The sequence below is a fragment of the Caretta caretta genome, chromosome 6 (assembly GCF_965140235.1).
Source record: "Caretta caretta isolate rCarCar2 chromosome 6, rCarCar1.hap1, whole genome shotgun sequence".
In the NCBI taxonomy this organism is placed as follows: Eukaryota; Metazoa; Chordata; order Testudines; family Cheloniidae; genus Caretta; species Caretta caretta.
Genome location: NC_134211.1, coordinates 10,281,293 through 10,297,744, shown reverse-complemented (window position 1 = coordinate 10,297,744; position 16,452 = coordinate 10,281,293). Strand labels below are relative to the sequence as shown.

The following is a 16,452-nucleotide window of genomic DNA, read 5'->3' as shown; positions in this document are numbered from 1 at the left end:
TGTCTGGCTCAGTAAGACAGGATGCTGACATCCTAAGCTGGCGGAGAAAGCAGGGGCAGTAGTAGTCTTGGCACATCAGGTGGCAGCCCCAAAGGGGGTTCTGTGATACCAACCCCTCACAATAATCACAGTAGTTTCAATTATTTTGATAATTGATTTCAAGCCACCTATCGGCATCTATGTTCGTAACAATACAAACAAAAAAAGACTGAGAAAGAGATTTTTCACAAAGAGATTCGTTACTAGACCTTTTAACAGAGAACTTTGAGTGATAATTCATTTAAACTACAATATAGAAATGTATTTCCCGCACCCCGCAGAAGCAGTGCAAAGGCTTGGGAGAGCCAGGGGTAATGAAGGAGCTGAGGGAGAGGGAAGTAATTACTGGGAAGGAGCCTGGAGTGAACTTTGAGAGTTGTTGGGTGTGGGTGGGGGACGTATGGAAGAGGGGGATTTGGGGGGAGAGGGGAAGAGTGATTGATAGAGAGTTGTGGAGCCTCCCGTATGGGACCCTGGCTCACCCTTGGCCTCTCCCATTGAGTAAGGCACATCTGCCCTCTCTCCCCATGTGTCCCTGCATCCCCCCATCCTTGTGTGTCCCTGCCCCCCCCCTTCCACTCCCATGTGTCCCTGCATCCCCACTTGCATTCCACCCCTGGATCACTGTTACCTCACTAGCTCCAGTGAGACCCCAGGAGCCCTGTACGCCCCCTTCGGTCCATCTCCCCCACACTCCTTGCCTCCACACCTGACCCCACTGTGAAGTATCCTCTGACCCCCTCCCCCGCAGTGGCTGGCTGCTCCAGCCGTAAGCCAGCTGCCCTCTCTTCTGGTGCCACAGCAGTCCCTAGTAGGAAAAAGGTGTAATTGCAGAATAAAATCAATTATTTTGGAGTGAAAAATAATATTTGGAGCACATGAATTTTGTGCTTGCGCAGTGGTGCAGAATTCCTCCGTGAGTATCGCATATGAAGTGACGTCACACACGTAATCATTGACGGGTACGGCAAAATCAAGCCCTGGCACAGAGGTGCGTAGAACTGTTCGTGTTCTTTCCTCAACTGTTCTCTCCTGTTAGCCATGCCCACAGACTACGCAAATGAGTCAAATCCCTGAATATGTCTCTGGGATGAACTACTCTCCAAGGACGGAGCCATCCAGGAGTGGAAAGAGACTTTCCATAGAGATTGTTCGAACTTCTAGATGGAAATTTCTGCTAGGGATGTAAATACTGTTTTAAAAGTTAACCGTTCAAACAAGTAAAATATGTCATTTAAAGGGTTAACCATTTAAGCGGCAGCGCCATCTAACAGAAATGGTATAAAATGTCCCATGTTGTTCAGTACGTCGCTTCCTCAAGTCAAAATGTCTGCATGAAGGAGATGTGAGTGGACCCAGCATCAGGGAGAACACCACCTGCTGGGTAACAACTTGAGTTGGTTGCTGACAAGCACCCTATTAACTCTGTCTGTTCTAGTCCGGTCTTGGGCAACCACTGAGAAATCCATGCAGAGAACAGGCGTCTGGCTGTCACAGCGCCTTGAGTGAAAAACCTGAATGAACTCCCTCTCCGTCTCTAGAACCAGCCACTGCAACGGTGAAGCTGAGCTAGAGAAGTCACCTCCATGCCAGCTCCAATGGATATGTAGAAAAAAATCATTTTGCATATTTACATATTGGTTAATGAACCATATTTACATACTGGATAATAAACTGACAACATGGTTGTGTTAAGCTAACTGCTTCGTATGTGAGTTAACATCCTCTGGGCAACTAAAATGTATGAGGCGCAGAGGCGACTGGCAGGGCCGTCCCTAGCTATTCTGGGGCCCTACGCAGCCCCTTCACAGGGCGGGGTGTGTGGGGACCCAGGTCTCCATGATGTGGGGGGACAGCTGGCTTGGAAGTCAGGGGGGGAACATTAGAATCTTAAAAGACCTATTGGTTTTCCTAGGTGCCCATCCATAGAATTATAGAATATCAGGGTTGGAAGAGACCTCAGGTGGTCATCTAGTTCAACCTCCTGCTCAAAGCAGGACCAATCCTCAACTAAATCATCCCAGCCAGGGCTTTGTCAAGCCTGACCTTAAAAACCTCTAAGGAAGGAGATCCCACCACCTCCCTAGGTAACCCATTCCAGTGCTTCATCACCCTCCTAGTGAAAACGTATTTCCTAATATCCAACCTAACCTCCCGCACTGCAACTTGAGACCGTTACTCCTTGTACTCTCATCTGCTACCACTGAGAACAGTCTAGATCCATCCTCTTTGGAACCCCCTTTCAGCTAGTTAAAAGCAGCTATCAAATCCCGACTCATTCTTCTCTTCTGCAGACTAAACAATCCCAGTTCCCTCAGCCTCTCCTCCAGCCCCCTAATCATTTTTGTTGCCCTCCACTGGACTCTTTCCAATTTATCCACATCCTTCTTGCGGTGTGGAGCCCAAAACTGGACACAGTACTCCAGATGAGACCTCACCAATGCCGAATAGAGGGAAAGATCATGTCCCTCGATCTGCTGGAAATGCCCCTACTTATACAACCCCAAATGCCGTTAGCCTTCTTAGCAACAAGGGCACACTGTTGACTCGTATCCAGCTTCTCATCCATTGTAACCCCTAGGTCCTTTTCTGCAGAACTGCTGCCTAACTATTCGGTCCCTCGTCTGTAGCAGCGCATGGGATTCTTCCATCCTAAGTGCAGGACTCTGCACTTATCCTTGTTGAACCTCATTAGATTTCTTTTGGCCCCATCCTCTAATTTGTCTAGGGCCCTCTGTATTCCATCCCTACCCTCCAGGGTATCCACCACCCCTCCCAGTTTAGTGTCATCTGCAAACTTGCTGAGGGTGCAATCCACGCCCTCCTCCAGATCATTAATGAAGATATTGAACAAAACCAGCCCCAGGACCGACCCTTGGGGCACTCCGCTCGATATCGGCTGCCAACTAGACATGGAGCCATGATCACTACCCGTTGAGCCTGACAATCTAGTCAGCTTTCTAGCCACCTTATAGTCCATTCATCCAGCCCATACTTCTTTAACTTGCTGGCAAGAATACTGTGGGAGACCGTATCAAAAGCTTTCCTAAAGTCAAGGAATAACATGTCCACTGCTTTCCGCTGATCCATAGAGCCAGTTATCTTGTCACAGAAGGCAATTAGGTTAGTCAGGCATAACTTGCCCTTGGTGAATCCATGCTGACTGTTCCTGATCACTTTCCTCTTCTTTAAGTGCTTCAGAATTGATGAAACCATGAATGAAGTTTATTAATGACAAAGAGAGATTTTAAGTGAGTACAGCAATGAGGCATAACAGTCAGAAATGGTTACAAGAATAATAAAAATAAAATGCTGTCTAGTGCCTACTTGAACTATGTTAGATTAGATTACTGACCAAACAAATGAGGCCTCCGCTCTGATCCAGTCTGACTTAAGTCATAGGGAATAGCCAGTGGCTCTCAACCTTTCCGGACTACTCTACCCCTTTCAGCAGTGTGATTTCTTTTGCGTATGCCAAAGTTTCACCTCACTTAAAAACCACTTGCTTACGAAATCAGACATAAAAATACAAAAGTCTCCCAGCACACTAGTACTGACAAAATGCTTACTTCCTCATTTTTATCATATAATTATGAATCAATTGCAATATGAATATTGAACTTGTATTTCAGTGTATAGTATATAGAGTGGTATAAACAAGTCATTGTCAGTACGAAAGTTTAGTTTGTACTGACTTTGCGAGTGCTTTTTGTAACCTGTTGTAAAACTAAGCCACTCTCTAGATGAGATGGTGTACTGCCTGGTGTACCCCCTCAGCATACCCCCAGGGGTATCTGTACCCTTGTTGAGAACCACTGACCTGAGTGATTTGCTCAAGGTCAGAGAGGGACCAAGTGGCAGAACTAGGAATAGAAACCACGAGTCCTGTAGTCGAGCCCAGCATCATAACTACAAACTCAGCCTCTCTCCTTCATTTAAGGTGGCGAACGCCCCCTGTTAAGAGTTTTAACATATTTGTATCTTGTAATTTTATAGTGTTTTTAATGAGGTTTTCTGATTTTATCCCCTCATAATCACTAAAATGGTGATTATCCAATATGGAGTCAGACATTTAATATGGCATCTCTTTGCCACAAGCAACAAGACTCCATCTTGTTTCAGCTGGGTGGTGGTGGTTTTGCACCCTTTTTGAACTTTGGCGGGAAAGGGCAGCTAACAGGCAACTCTGAACTGGTTCTGTAACTGACAGTTTACCTCAGGTCTTCCCGTCACAGAACCGTTAAAAGGAACTGCGTGACGTCACCACAATGCTCTCCGTCACAGAGGCAGCCGATCGCAGTGGCGTTAGCACGGTCCTCAGATCACGAGTCAGCAAATCGAGATCACGATCCTCAGATCACGAGACAGCTCATCCTCATCCATCCCATCCACGTACCTGCCGCATCCAGGGTGACACCTGTAACACCTCGGCAAGGTCAGGCCTGACCAGAGAATTCAAAAAGGCTGCAGCCCATGAGCCCGGCTGACAGGACGCAGCTACGAACGGCCACCTCAGTGGATGCTTTGTCAAGACCATGCTCTGGCATTGCTCAGTGATGTTTGCCAGGTTGGTGTTGAAATCAGGGGTGGGTCCCCCTGCTGCAATGCACAGAGATGGAACGTCACAAGGAAGATACAGCTGGGACCCCACTCGAGGGCAATCCTGACTGCGAGCCCCCTCTGCTTCAACCCACCACGATCCACTCCCCTCCCAGAGCCTGGGATAGAATCAAGGTGTCCTGACTCTGAGCCCTCTGCTATAACCCGCCATCCCCTTGCAGAGCAGAGATGGGACCCCGGAGTCCTGAGGCCCCTGGTGACCCTCTCTGCCCCAAACTACCTGTTCCAGGGCCCTTCCCCTCTTCAGCCATCGTTAGCTGTTATCTGGGAAGCTGGCAGGGCTCTGCAGCACTCCCTCTGGCTGGGGTTGTGTCACACAGACACAGGATCCATCCCTTCCTCCCCATACCTTTGTGGGCAAAGTGCAGGAGCATGACAAGCTTCTGGAAGAGCGGGTTGTGCTTGGCTTCCCACGGGCCCTTGATGTTGTCACCAGCGCGGTGGGACACCTGAGGTGTGCAGGGCCCGGCACAATGAGCGGGGGGCAGGGGCAGCTGCTTCAGTGCCAGCACCGAGGCCAGAACACGGCATCTGTATGGGGCACCTGCCCTCCCCATGGCACTGGGCAGTGATATGGGTGTGAACTCCTGAAACACACAAACACACTACAGCCACGTGTGAGCTCCTGTAACACTCATGAACACACCGCCCTCCTCTAACTCACACACAATTGTCGTCTAACACGCACATTACAGGGGACCACACCCCAGGCTGTGATCCCCTGTAAGTAACACACACACCAACATCACACAGCATAACAACAAACACAGCACACATCCAGAGCCTTGTCTTACTGTGACACACACACACTACACAGTCACCTTGTGATCTGTAAAACACTCACGTTACACAGCCTTCCTGTACCACTCAGACCCACAGACAGCCTGGGGGTTGATCTCCTCAGATGCACACACCAACCTCACACAGCCAATCAACAACCACAGCCCGACCCGTGTGTTACTGTGACACTCCCACGCTGCACAGCCTGGCCGAGGCCCTCTTGTACCCACTAGTCCCCGCTCCCCTCCCAGAGCCAAGAGAGGACCCAGGAGTCCGGGCTCCGGGCTCCCAGCTCCCCACAGCACAGCGGGGCCCCGCGCACAGCCCAGGGGCGGGGACCGGGTTGCCCCATTACGGGCTCCTGCCGCCGGGGGACCAGGTGCCGCGAGCGCCCCCAGCGGCGGGACTCGGGACCCAGTCGTCCGGCGGGGGGCTGGGCCGGAGGGTCGCTGCGCTGGGGCCCCCCCCAGCTGCTGGAGCTGGCGGCGCAGGCGCGGGGCCGGGCGCGGAGCGGGCGGGAGGCGGCCCCGGGGAGGCACCAGCCGGGGGCGGGAAGTCGCTGCCCGGGCGGAGGAAGCGGCCGGGGCCGGAGCCGAGCCCGGCGATGGCTGCAGCGGGGCCGGCGCAGGTAGGACGCGGGGCGGGGACTCCCCGGCCGGGCACTGGCTGGGGCCGAGGGGGGCCGGGACCGGGTCCCTCCCGCGCTAGTGACCCCGGGGCTGGGGGCTGCCGCACTCGGAGCGCTGGGGCCGGGGAGCGGCGCTGGGGGCCCCGGGCCGGGCGGACACGCGGAGCCGGGCCGAGGAGCCCCGAGGCGGCCGAGCCGGGGGCGGGAGCGGGGCCGAGCCCAGGCCTGGGGCGGAGGCGGGGACTCCGGCCGGGGGAGGAGCCTGGTCCCTGCCCTGGGATTCGGGCCCTTCCCAGCGCCCCGCCCCAGAGCCCCGTGGGGAGCCCAGGGCCGGTTTTGTTCAATATCTTCATAAATGATCTGGAGGATGGTGTGGATTGCACTCTCAGCACATTTGCGGATGATACTAAACTGGGAGGAGTGGTAGATACGCTGGAGGGGAGGGATAGGATACAGAGGGACCTAGACAAATTGGAGGATTGGGCCAAAAGAAATCTGATGAGGTTCAATAAGGATAAGTGCAGGGTCCTGCACTTAGGACGGAAGAACCCAATGCACAGCTACAGACTAGGGACCGAATGGCTAGGCAGCAGTTCTGCGGAAAAGGACCTAGGGGTGACAGTGGACGAGAAGCTGGATATGAGTCAGCAGTGTGCCCTTGTTGCCAAGAAGGCCAATGGCATTTTGGGATGTATAAGTAGGGGCATAGCGAGCAGATCGAGGGACGTGATCATTCCCCTCTATTCAACATTGGTGAGGCCTCATCTGGAGTACTGTGTCCACTTTTTGGGCCCCACACTACAAGAAGGATGTGGATAAATTGGAGAGAGTCCAGCGAAGGGCAACAAAAATGATTAGGGGTCTGGAACACATGACTTATGAGGAGAGGCTGAGGGAACTGGAATTGTTTAGTCTGCAGAAGAGAAGAATGAGGGGGGATTTGATAGCTGGTTTCAACTACCTGAGAGGCGGTTCCAGAGAGGATGGTTCTAGACTATTCTCAGTGGTGGAAGAGGACAGGACAAGGAGTAACGGTCTCAAGTTGCAGTGGGGGAGGTTCAGGTTGGATATTAGGAAAAACTTTTTCACTAGGAGGGTGGTGAAACACTGGAATGCGTTGCCTAGGGAGGTGGTGGAATCTCCTTCCTTAGACGTTTTTAAGATCAGGCTTGACAAAGCCCTGGCTGGGATGATTTAATTGGGTATGGGTCCTGCTTTTGAGCAGGGGGTTGGACTAGATGACCTCCTGAGGTCCCTTCCAACCCTGATATTCTATGACTCCTGTCGCCGGCCAGCAGGGCCCGAGTCCCCGGGGGGCTGTGCGGGGGGGTCTCCCTGGGGCACAGCTGCTGGGCTGGGGGTTCCCCGGGAGCCGCTGCCCTAGAACCCGCATCCCCTGCTGAGAGCCCGGGCTGGGGCTGGAGCAGAGGGTGCTGAGTGTGTAACGCTTGTGCCAGCAGCTGCCGGTGGCGTTTGAGGATGTGGCTCTGTATTTCACCCGGGAGGAATGGGAGCTCTTGTCCCAGCCAGAGAAGCAGCTGTACCGGAACCAGATGCTGAGGAATTACCAGGCCCTCGTTTCCTTGGGTAAGGACCAATTTCCCTTCATTTATTCACAGCTGTAAAACATTTGGGTTCCCTTGAGCCTTTGGCTGCCATGTGGCACCCTGTCACTGAGTGGTGGCAAATGCCAGCCCCTTTCAGGTCAGCTCGCTGTTGGAGGAGAACTCGGGGCTGCAGAGCCTGGGGCTAATCTTGGTGTAACTGGTTTATTTGAATTACCTGCCTCAGTCGTGGCACATTCCTGATGGTAGCAAAGAGCCGATGAGCAACCATCTCTTCCCGGAATCCCAGCCAGAGGTTGACGGCAGCAACTCTGCCTCAGGAACTCATTCTAGTCAGACAAATAAGGCAGGGGGAAAACACTGCTGCTGCAACAGCTCCCCACCTCCCCCAAAAGAATGAACATCGTAAATTTAACAACTGTACAACTGAACAATGCAAAAGAACTGGAATGTCTGTGTAACGGTGACACCGGGTCATACCTGCCACGACACGTTGTGGCCGATTTGCCTTAATGACATGCCTGAAACGTTTCAACAGCTATAAGTCGGCAAGGAGCAAAGTTGCCTTAGTCCAAAGTGTGGGTTAAAAGAAAATCCATGTCACACAGTTGTCCTATGGAACGTAGTGCCACAACATCGCGTAGAGGCCAAGGTATTAGCAGAAAGGGATATTTCTATGGAACATCTAGAGTTACTTCAGCAAGGATTTAAACTCGGCCCCCACTGCAATGTGAGAAGGGTTGTAGGCGTTGCTGATTCAGAGTATGAACTGAACTTGCCTGGCGGAAGACGGGAAGGAATCTCCTCTAAGGAAGGTTTATTTCTTTATTCTCCTGCTTGGAAACTCTTGTGCTTTCCCATGAAGCAGCGTGCAAGATGTCATGCCAGGTGCTACACAAACATAAACGAGACCCTGCCCCCAAAACTTTAGTAATAAAACTTTCCCCCAAAACAGGTTCTTCAGGTTCCAAACCAGACTTAATCCACCGGATCGAGCTAGGGGAGGCAGAGCTCTGGATCCGGGATGCTGAGATCTCCAGGGTAAACTCTGGGCCTGAGAGCCCCTCCTCAGGTGAGTCATAATAATCCAGTCCCTTCTGATTTACACACCTGCTAGCGAAGGTCTCCTTGATGTAGAAGGCAAAGGCAGAGCGAGATTCACTGGCTGGGAGCTGAAGAGAGACAAATTGAAGCTGGGAATTAGGGGCCAGTGTTTATCTGGGAGGGGGAATAAACCATTGGGAGAGCTCCCGCGATGGATTCTCCCTCACCGTGTATTTATAAAACGCTTTGTTTTTTCCCTTTATATTGCTAGTTTAGTTTTGTTTTTTGCCTTGGCCTTTCTCATTTTCTCCCTAGATGCTTGTGGTGTTTTTTAAGACTCATTTTTGAAATTTGACCTGCTTTCCATTTCTTGTACGACTCTTTTTTGAAGAGTCACTGCAGCTCCACCATGTCTCGGCTACCCCAGCTGTTTAATGGAAAGGACACTGGGGCTGTGAGCAATGTTCCCTCTCATTTTTTCCATCCATTTGCAGAATAAATTTTGTTATGTACATCGAGTTATGTGTACCACCAGTAGACACAAAAAAATCTACATATACTTTTTTTAAAAGTTACCATAGGGATATTTACCCCAGCCAGGAGACCTTAGGTATTTTGGAACTTACTAATTAAATTTAATTAAATTTAAGTGCAAGAGAAATAAAAATCATGAAATGCACAGACCAGTCAAAACACTAAAGTAACACATTGAGGAAGAATAAAATTTTAGAGAATATATGTGCATTATAGGAAGTAGCAAGAAGTAACAACAATATTACAACTGTGTGTTCGGAGGTGAGTGTGAAAGAGCCAATGAGTGTGAGTGTGTGTGTGTAATCAGTCTATAGTCAGACATTCACTGAAAGCTCTCCTGAGCCCTGTCTCCCCTGCCCTCACTCTGAGGAGATGGGGTACGTAGACTGGTGGAGAGGAGGAGGGGAGAGGAAGATAGAGACTGTGTGAACTGGCTGATGGGGGGCAAACAAGCACCTGGGTAGAAAGACAAGCCTGTCCGGTCATAGAACACAAGACCTGCTAGGCTTCCCACACCTCAGAAAATCATACCAAGGTAAAGGGCGCCCTAGAGATTTTTCAAATGGCTTTTCATGGCTCTGCCCCCTGCAAGAGCATCCCAGAGTCACTGATCCTTGGCAGAGAAGGTGCTGTTCTCCCCAGGTTCCCACCCCACCCCCTCTCTGCCACTTCACTTTGCATGTGACCTCTCAGACTGGAGAAACCTGTTCCCAGAGAGCAAGGAGAAAGCTGGGAATGATGCCGGGCAGGGTCAGTCACATAGGACTAGTGTAAGGTGACGCCATGCAGAGGCGCCATGGTGTAGAACAGATCTCTAGCACCTGCAGCACTTCGCTGTAATGCTCTAAAACTGCCCCGCGGGCCAGGCGGCTGCTGTGGGGGGAGTGGACACATTTAGGGGCCAGATTAAATTGTCCTGCGGGCCATGACTTGGAGTACCCTGGTGTATGGGCTGGCTGTGAGAGAGAGGGTGGCGGTATGGCCTTTGTCCCATCCCCTCTCCTCTTGCTCTTTGTGGCACGATACTTTTGTCACTTACATTGCTTCAGTGTCAATGCTTAGCACAGCCCTCAGCCCTAACGTGTCTGTGACTGTCTGTAGACCAAAGGCTGGGTGGCAGCCATTCACCCCTTCCAGCTCAGCAGTGCCAGGGAGCGGGTTGTGACACAATACAGACATGTTTTCCAGGTTACATCACACAAACTCTGAGTGACTGGTCATCCCCTCAAATCCTTCACACACAGACACCCCCCAAAACCCTCATCTTCTTGAGGATTTTAGTTTAGTTTTAGTTTTGCACAAAGACTGAAACCTCAGGCCGAGAGTAAATGATTTCTTCAAAAGGAATTCCTAGAAAGAGACTCGCTCCCCCACAGGAATAAGCTACATTGTTCTAAGCAGCTTTAAACTGGTCTCACTGCGTCCACATGAAGGGATTGTAGCCCCTCAACCAAACTAGTTTCAAACCAATATAATTATAACAGCAAAAATACTGAGGAACAGGCCTCATCCTACAAAACAGGAGAAAGTGAAGAACCAATACCACATAAATAAACCCCTCTGATTGAAATAAAGACAAAATCAGTTTGAAAACAAAACCAGGGTCTTGTTGTGCCAGGCGCTGCCTGTATCCTGGGCAGGCTACAATTGAAGCTTAAACCAAGACCCAAGACATGCCTAGCCCCTGTGGGAGCAGGCGCTAGGTGCTGCACAAACACTATAAGGTAGAACCACCCTGAGTCAGGCTGAAGACTTGTTATGGCGTTTTGTATCAGAAATTATGGAGCAGTTACAGTAAATTTAGTAAAATCACAGGTCTGTAAATTTACTGTGACTGCTCCAGGATTTTTAATAAACCCTGCTGTCAAGGCTCATTCCCTGCTCTGGCACTTCGAGTGCAGAAGGTGGGGGCCTGGAAGGACTTTAAACCTTAATACTTGCCACTCCAGGCTTGTATTAAACTCCCAAGGTTAGAGATTCTAACCCTAGCCCTAACCGTGAGCTAACACTGGGATTCCCTCTGCTCTCTCCAGCAGGGCTCAGGATCCCGGGAGGAACGAGGACACAGTCTGAATGTGGAGAGAGCACGGGAGGAACGCAGAATCCCGCAGCCCACAGAGGGATCCATGCACAGGACACAGTCCATCCCCGGGGCAGACTCAGGCAGAGACCGGACCTGGCTACACACCAGAGACTCCCCATGGGCCGGTGTCCCCATCGCTGTATCGACTGCGGCAAGAGGTTCAGCAACCCCTCCGCACTGACGCAGCACCGGTGCATGCCCACCGGGGAGCAGCCGTATTGCTGTGCTGACTGCGGCAGAAGATTCAGATGGTCCTCGGTCCTGAAAATACACCAGCGCACACACACGGGGGAGCGGCCGTATCGCTGCGCTGACTGCGGCAAGAGCTTTGCGGAGAGCTCACACCTGAGAACACACCAGCGCACGCACACTCGAGAGCGGCCGCACCGCTGCGCCGACTGCGGAAAGGGCTTTGCACAATTTTCGTACCTGAGAAGACACCAGCGCACGCACACCGGGGAACTGCCATACAGCTGTGCCGACTGCGGCAAGGGCTTTGCCCAGAACTCAAGCTTGAGAATGCACCAGGTCACACACAGCGGGGAGCGGCTGCACCGCTGCGCCGACTGCGGCAAGAGCTTTGCAGCGAGCGCAAGCTTGAGAAGTCACCAGCGCACGCACAGCGGGGAGCGGCTGTATCGCTGCACCCACTGCGGCAAGGGCTTTTCAACGAGCTCAAAGCTGAGAAGTCACCAGCGCACGCACACCGGGGAGCGGCCGTACCGCTGCCCCGACTGTGGCAAGAGCTTTGCGGAGAGCTCACACCTGAGAGCCCACCGGCGCACGCACACCGGGGAGCTGCCGCACCACTGTGCTGACTGCGGCAAGGGCTTTCATCGGATCTCAAGCCTGAGAAGGCACCAGGGCATAGATACCCGGAAGTGGCTGCACCGCTGCACCGACTGCGGTAAGTGTTTTTCACAGAGCTCACACCTGAAAATACACCAGCGCAGGCACACCGGGGAGCGGCCGCACCGCTGCGCCGACTGCGGCAAGAGCTTTGCAGAGAGCGCAAACCTGAGAAGACACCGGCGCACGCACACCGGGGAGTGGCCGCTCCACTGTACCGACTGCGGCAAGGGCTTTGCCCATAGCTCAAACCTGAGAACACACCAGCGCACGCACACAAGGGAGCGGCCGTACCGCTGCAACGACTGCGGCAAGAGCTTTGCAAAGAGCTCGACCCTGAAAACACACCAGCGCACGCACACCGGGGAGCGGCCCTACCACTGTGATGTTTGCAAGAAAAGCTTCAGCAATGCCAGTACGCTGACCAAACATCTTCGCACACACGCACGGGGGAGCAGCTCTCCCGCTGTGCCAACTGTGGTAAGAAGTTCAGCAGTGCCAACAAGCTGACCCACACGCACCGGGGAGCAGCTGTAATGCTGGACTGACTGCGGAAAGGGCTTTGCACACAGCTCAAATCTCTGAATACATCAGTGCGCACACCGGGGAACGGCCGTTCCAGTGCACTGTCTGGAGAAAGAGCTTTGCACAGAGCTAATACCTGAGAATACACCAGCGCATTCACAGTGGGGAGCGGCTCTACAGGTGTGCTGACTGTGGCAAATGCTTTGCTCACCTGTCCCCAGTTGACTCCCTAATACCCCTCTGCCACCACCAGGGCCCGACGGGCTGCTGGCAGGCCTGGCACAGTGCCAGCAGAATCAGACCAGGGAGTGGTCCTGTCCCCATCATGCCCAGCAGAGACTGTGTGGGGCAGGGAATGGGACTTAACTGAGCAGTGTGGAGGAAGAGCAGCCAGGTGGGGGGATTTTAGAGTAGATGGTCACAACCTCCTCCATTAGGAAAGGAGATCCGTCTCGGAGGGATCCAGCCAGGTCTATCTCTATCAAACTCCCCCCAACACATATAGCTGTGCGGCAGCCAGGACAATCCTTCCCTACCCCTCCTCCATCCAGATGGGACTGAGTCAGGGACTTTCCCCCACAGCTACCTCCGTTTCAGCCAGCGGGTGACTCTTGGGTGACATCTACAGGGATGGATTTGCAGTCCTGTCTCAGCATGGATTGAGCTGAGGGGCAGGACAGCTCAGTGCGTGAGATTGAAAGAAGACTCAGGAACTGCTCATGCCGTCTACTTTAAATAGAAATGCGATGCAGAACTATGTACCTAATGTGTAACAAAGGTCTGTCTAACCTGGTGTTTCTTTGCTATTAAAGAAGCTGCTGCATTCAGAAGCCAATGTGAAGTGTAAATCTTTAAGATAAACCAGCCCAAATGTACTAAGGCTTGACTGACCATGAGGCCTGATGAACTGTGTGACCGGCGGGTGCACACAGAGAGTTTTGCATTACTCCTTGGGGAATTCTATGTCAAAAAAAAATTCTGCACCCCATATTTTAAAATTCTGCATATTTTATTTGTCAAAATAACACAATATAATTGTGACAGGGCACCCCATAAGGCTTTATGGGGATATGCTTGTAAATGTCTATATGACATAACTGGAATGTGTTTTATGGTACATGTGCCATGTATCATATCTCTGTAAAGGTTATGATCTATTGAATCTATTCCTCCTATCTATATGCATGTGTCATTTTTGTAGTTGAAGTTATGAATATTGGCTGTGTACATGCTTGATTTCCGGGTAGCCTTGGTAAAAGTATTTTGTCAGTTTTCTGAGAGAAGTCTAATCCCAGTAAGTGCCCAGTCAAGAACCACTTAAGCCAACAGTGATTTGGGAGACGCCAATCCACTTCTGAGCTTTCCCAGGAATGTGGTGTGACTGCTAAGGAACTCAGTCTTGCAGGGACATGTGACTTGCCTGTTAGGATATAGATATTCAGGCCTGTCTGCAAAGGCCGGTACTTTAAGAATTTAGGTGTATTCTTATCACTTGGCTAGTTCTAGAGGCATAAAAGAAAGAAAGAAAGAATCAAAATCACTGTCTGCCAGTGTAAGGTCCTTCTCTTACTGTGACAGTCTGAGGCCCTGTTCTTAGGCGAAGGCCTTTGGCCAAGTGACAGAGGCAGTCATAAGCTGGGAAGCGACTGGTCACATCCTCACATTGCAAACTAGTCACATTGAAATAAGGTGCTATTGGGCTGTTCGGAATACGATCCTGTCTTGATAGTGTCTGTCAGAGAAAGGAAAGTGCCTAGAAGATGTAAAAGGACATTTAGGTTGTTAGTTTTCTGTCTGGTAAGAACTCACTTACCAATAGACACAGCTGGGAAACTCTTATGTCTTTATAGATGTAGTTGTGAAATCCTCACTTCTGTATTGTTTTGTCATTGTAGTTCCCACTTTGCTATTGTTTATTGGCATGGTCTCTGTGATTGTTTCTGTCTACTGTATAATTAATTTTGCTGGGTGTAAACTAATTAAGGTGGTGGGATATAATTGGTTAGCTAATCATGTTACAATGTGTTAGGGTTGGTTAGTTAAATTTCAGTAGAATGATTGGTTAAGGTATAGCTAAGAATATTACTATATAAATAATAACAGGAAGTTAGTTGGGATTCGAAAATAAGGAAAAAGGAACTTAGATTTAAGCTTGCTGGAAGTTCACCCAAATAAACATCTAATTGTTTGCACCTTCGGACTTCGGGTATTGTTGCTCTCTGTTCATGCGAGAAGAACCAGGGAAGTGGGAGAGTGAAGAAATAAGCTCTCTAACATTGCCCATGTGACTCCAAAACTCCATCTTGGAGCTGGATTCTACACAGGGGGAGGGAGGGAAGGAGGGTGGGTGTCCACCCACAAGAGAAAGTCTATTTAAACCCCTGGGAGACCCCTCCATTTTGTGTTCAGCTGGCTAAGAGAGAGCCTCTCCACCCCCAAGGATACCTGAAAGAAACTGGAACAAGGGACAATAACTATAGGGGGGGTGAGTGACTGCTAGACCCAGGCTAGAAGGAGTCCAGTCTGTACAAGGAAGCTTACTGGTAGGGTTTTTATCTATATTCAGTTTTTATCACTGTATTAGAGATGGATTTGCATGTTTTATTTTATTTTATTAGGTAATTCACTTTGTTCTGTCGGTTACTACTTGGAACCACTTAAATCCTACTTTCTGTACTTATTAAAATCACTTTTTACTTCTTAATTAACCTGGAGTACGTCTTAGTACCTGGGGGAAGAGGGGGCAAACAGCTGTGCATAGCTCTCTATCAGTGTTATAGAGGGCGAACAATCTATGAGTTTACCCTGTTTAGGCTTTATACAGGGTAAAACGGATTCATCTAGGGTTTGGACCCCATTGGGAGTTGGGTATCTGAGTGTCAAAGGCAGGAACACTTCTCAAATGGCTTTCATTTAAGCCTCGCTGGGATGATTTAAGCCTTTGAAGCACCTGTTTCAGGCCCTGGGTCTGTGTTGGCGCAGACTGGCGTGTCTGGCTCAGTAAGACAGGATGCTGACATCCTAAGCTGGCGGAGAAAGCAGGGGCAGTAGTAGTCTTGGCACATCAGGTGGCAGCCCCAAAGGGGGTTCTGTGATACCAACCCCTCACAATAATCACAGTAGTTTCAATTATTTTGATAATTGATTTCAAGCCACCTATCGGCATCTATGTTCGTAACAATACAAACAAAAAAAGACTGAGAAAGAGATTTTTCACAAAGAGATTCGTTACTAGACCTTTTAACAGAGAACTTTGAGTGATAATTCATTTAAACTACAATATAGAAATGTATTTCCCGCACCCCGCAGAAGCAGTGCAAAGGCTTGGGAGAGCCAGGGGTAATGAAGGAGCTGAGGGAGAGGGAAGTAATTACTGGGAAGGAGCCTGGAGTGAACTTTGAGAGTTGTTGGGTGTGGGTGGGGGACGTATGGAAGAGGGGGATTTGGGGGGAGAGGGGAAGAGTGATTGATAGAGAGTTGTGGAGCCTCCCGTATGGGACCCTGGCTCACCCTTGGCCTCTCCCATTGAGTAAGGCACATCTGCCCTCTCTCCCCATGTGTCCCTGCATCCCCCCATCCTTGTGTGTCCCTGCCCCCCCCCTTCCACTCCCATGTGTCCCTGCATCCCCACTTGCATTCCACCCCTGGATCACTGTTACCTCACTAGCTCCTGTGAGACCCCAGGAGCCCTGTACGCCCCCTTCGGTCCATCTCCCCCACACTCCTTGCCTCCACACCTGACCCCACTGTGAAGTATCCTCTGACCCCCTCCCCCGCAGTGGCTG

At 50.8% G+C, this 16,452-nt stretch overlaps 1 protein-coding gene and 1 long non-coding RNA gene across 2 annotated transcripts; one reads left to right on the top strand and one right to left on the bottom strand.

Annotated features, from left to right (window-relative positions):
• Positions 1-741: 741 nt before the first annotated feature.
• On the bottom strand, positions 742-5,873 carry LOC142072646 (uncharacterized). The gene is made up of 3 exons (XR_012669155.1): positions 5,009-5,873; positions 4,255-4,456; positions 742-3,234 (listed from the first exon to the last, which is right to left on the bottom strand). It is a non-coding gene; the product is annotated as an uncharacterized LOC142072646 (long non-coding RNA).
• Positions 5,874-5,921: 48 nt separating this feature from the next.
• Positions 5,922-12,956, top strand: LOC142072638 (uncharacterized). The gene is made up of 4 exons (XM_075130131.1): positions 5,922-6,067; positions 7,525-7,654; positions 8,588-8,704; positions 11,244-12,956. Exons 1-4 carry the CDS (start codon positions 6,044-6,046, stop codon positions 12,650-12,652), a joined length of 1,680 nt encoding a protein of 559 aa, XP_074986232.1. The 5' UTR covers positions 5,922-6,043; the 3' UTR covers positions 12,653-12,956.
• Positions 12,957-16,452: the final 3,496 nt, after the last annotated feature.

What these genes read in the sequence shown, in the direction of transcription:
- LOC142072638 (XM_075130131.1), top strand. Translation starts at nt 6,044, where the DNA reads ATGGCTGCAGCGGGGCCGGCGCAG. An exon ending in CTGCAGCGGGGCCGGCGCAG is followed by an intron (nt 6,068 to 7,524) that starts GTAGGACGCGGG and finishes CGCTTGTGCCAG; the next exon opens with CAGCTGCCGGTGGCGTTTGA. An exon ending in GCCTGAGAGCCCCTCCTCAG is followed by an intron (nt 8,705 to 11,243) that starts GTGAGTCATAAT and finishes TGCTCTCTCCAG; the next exon opens with CAGGGCTCAGGATCCCGGGA.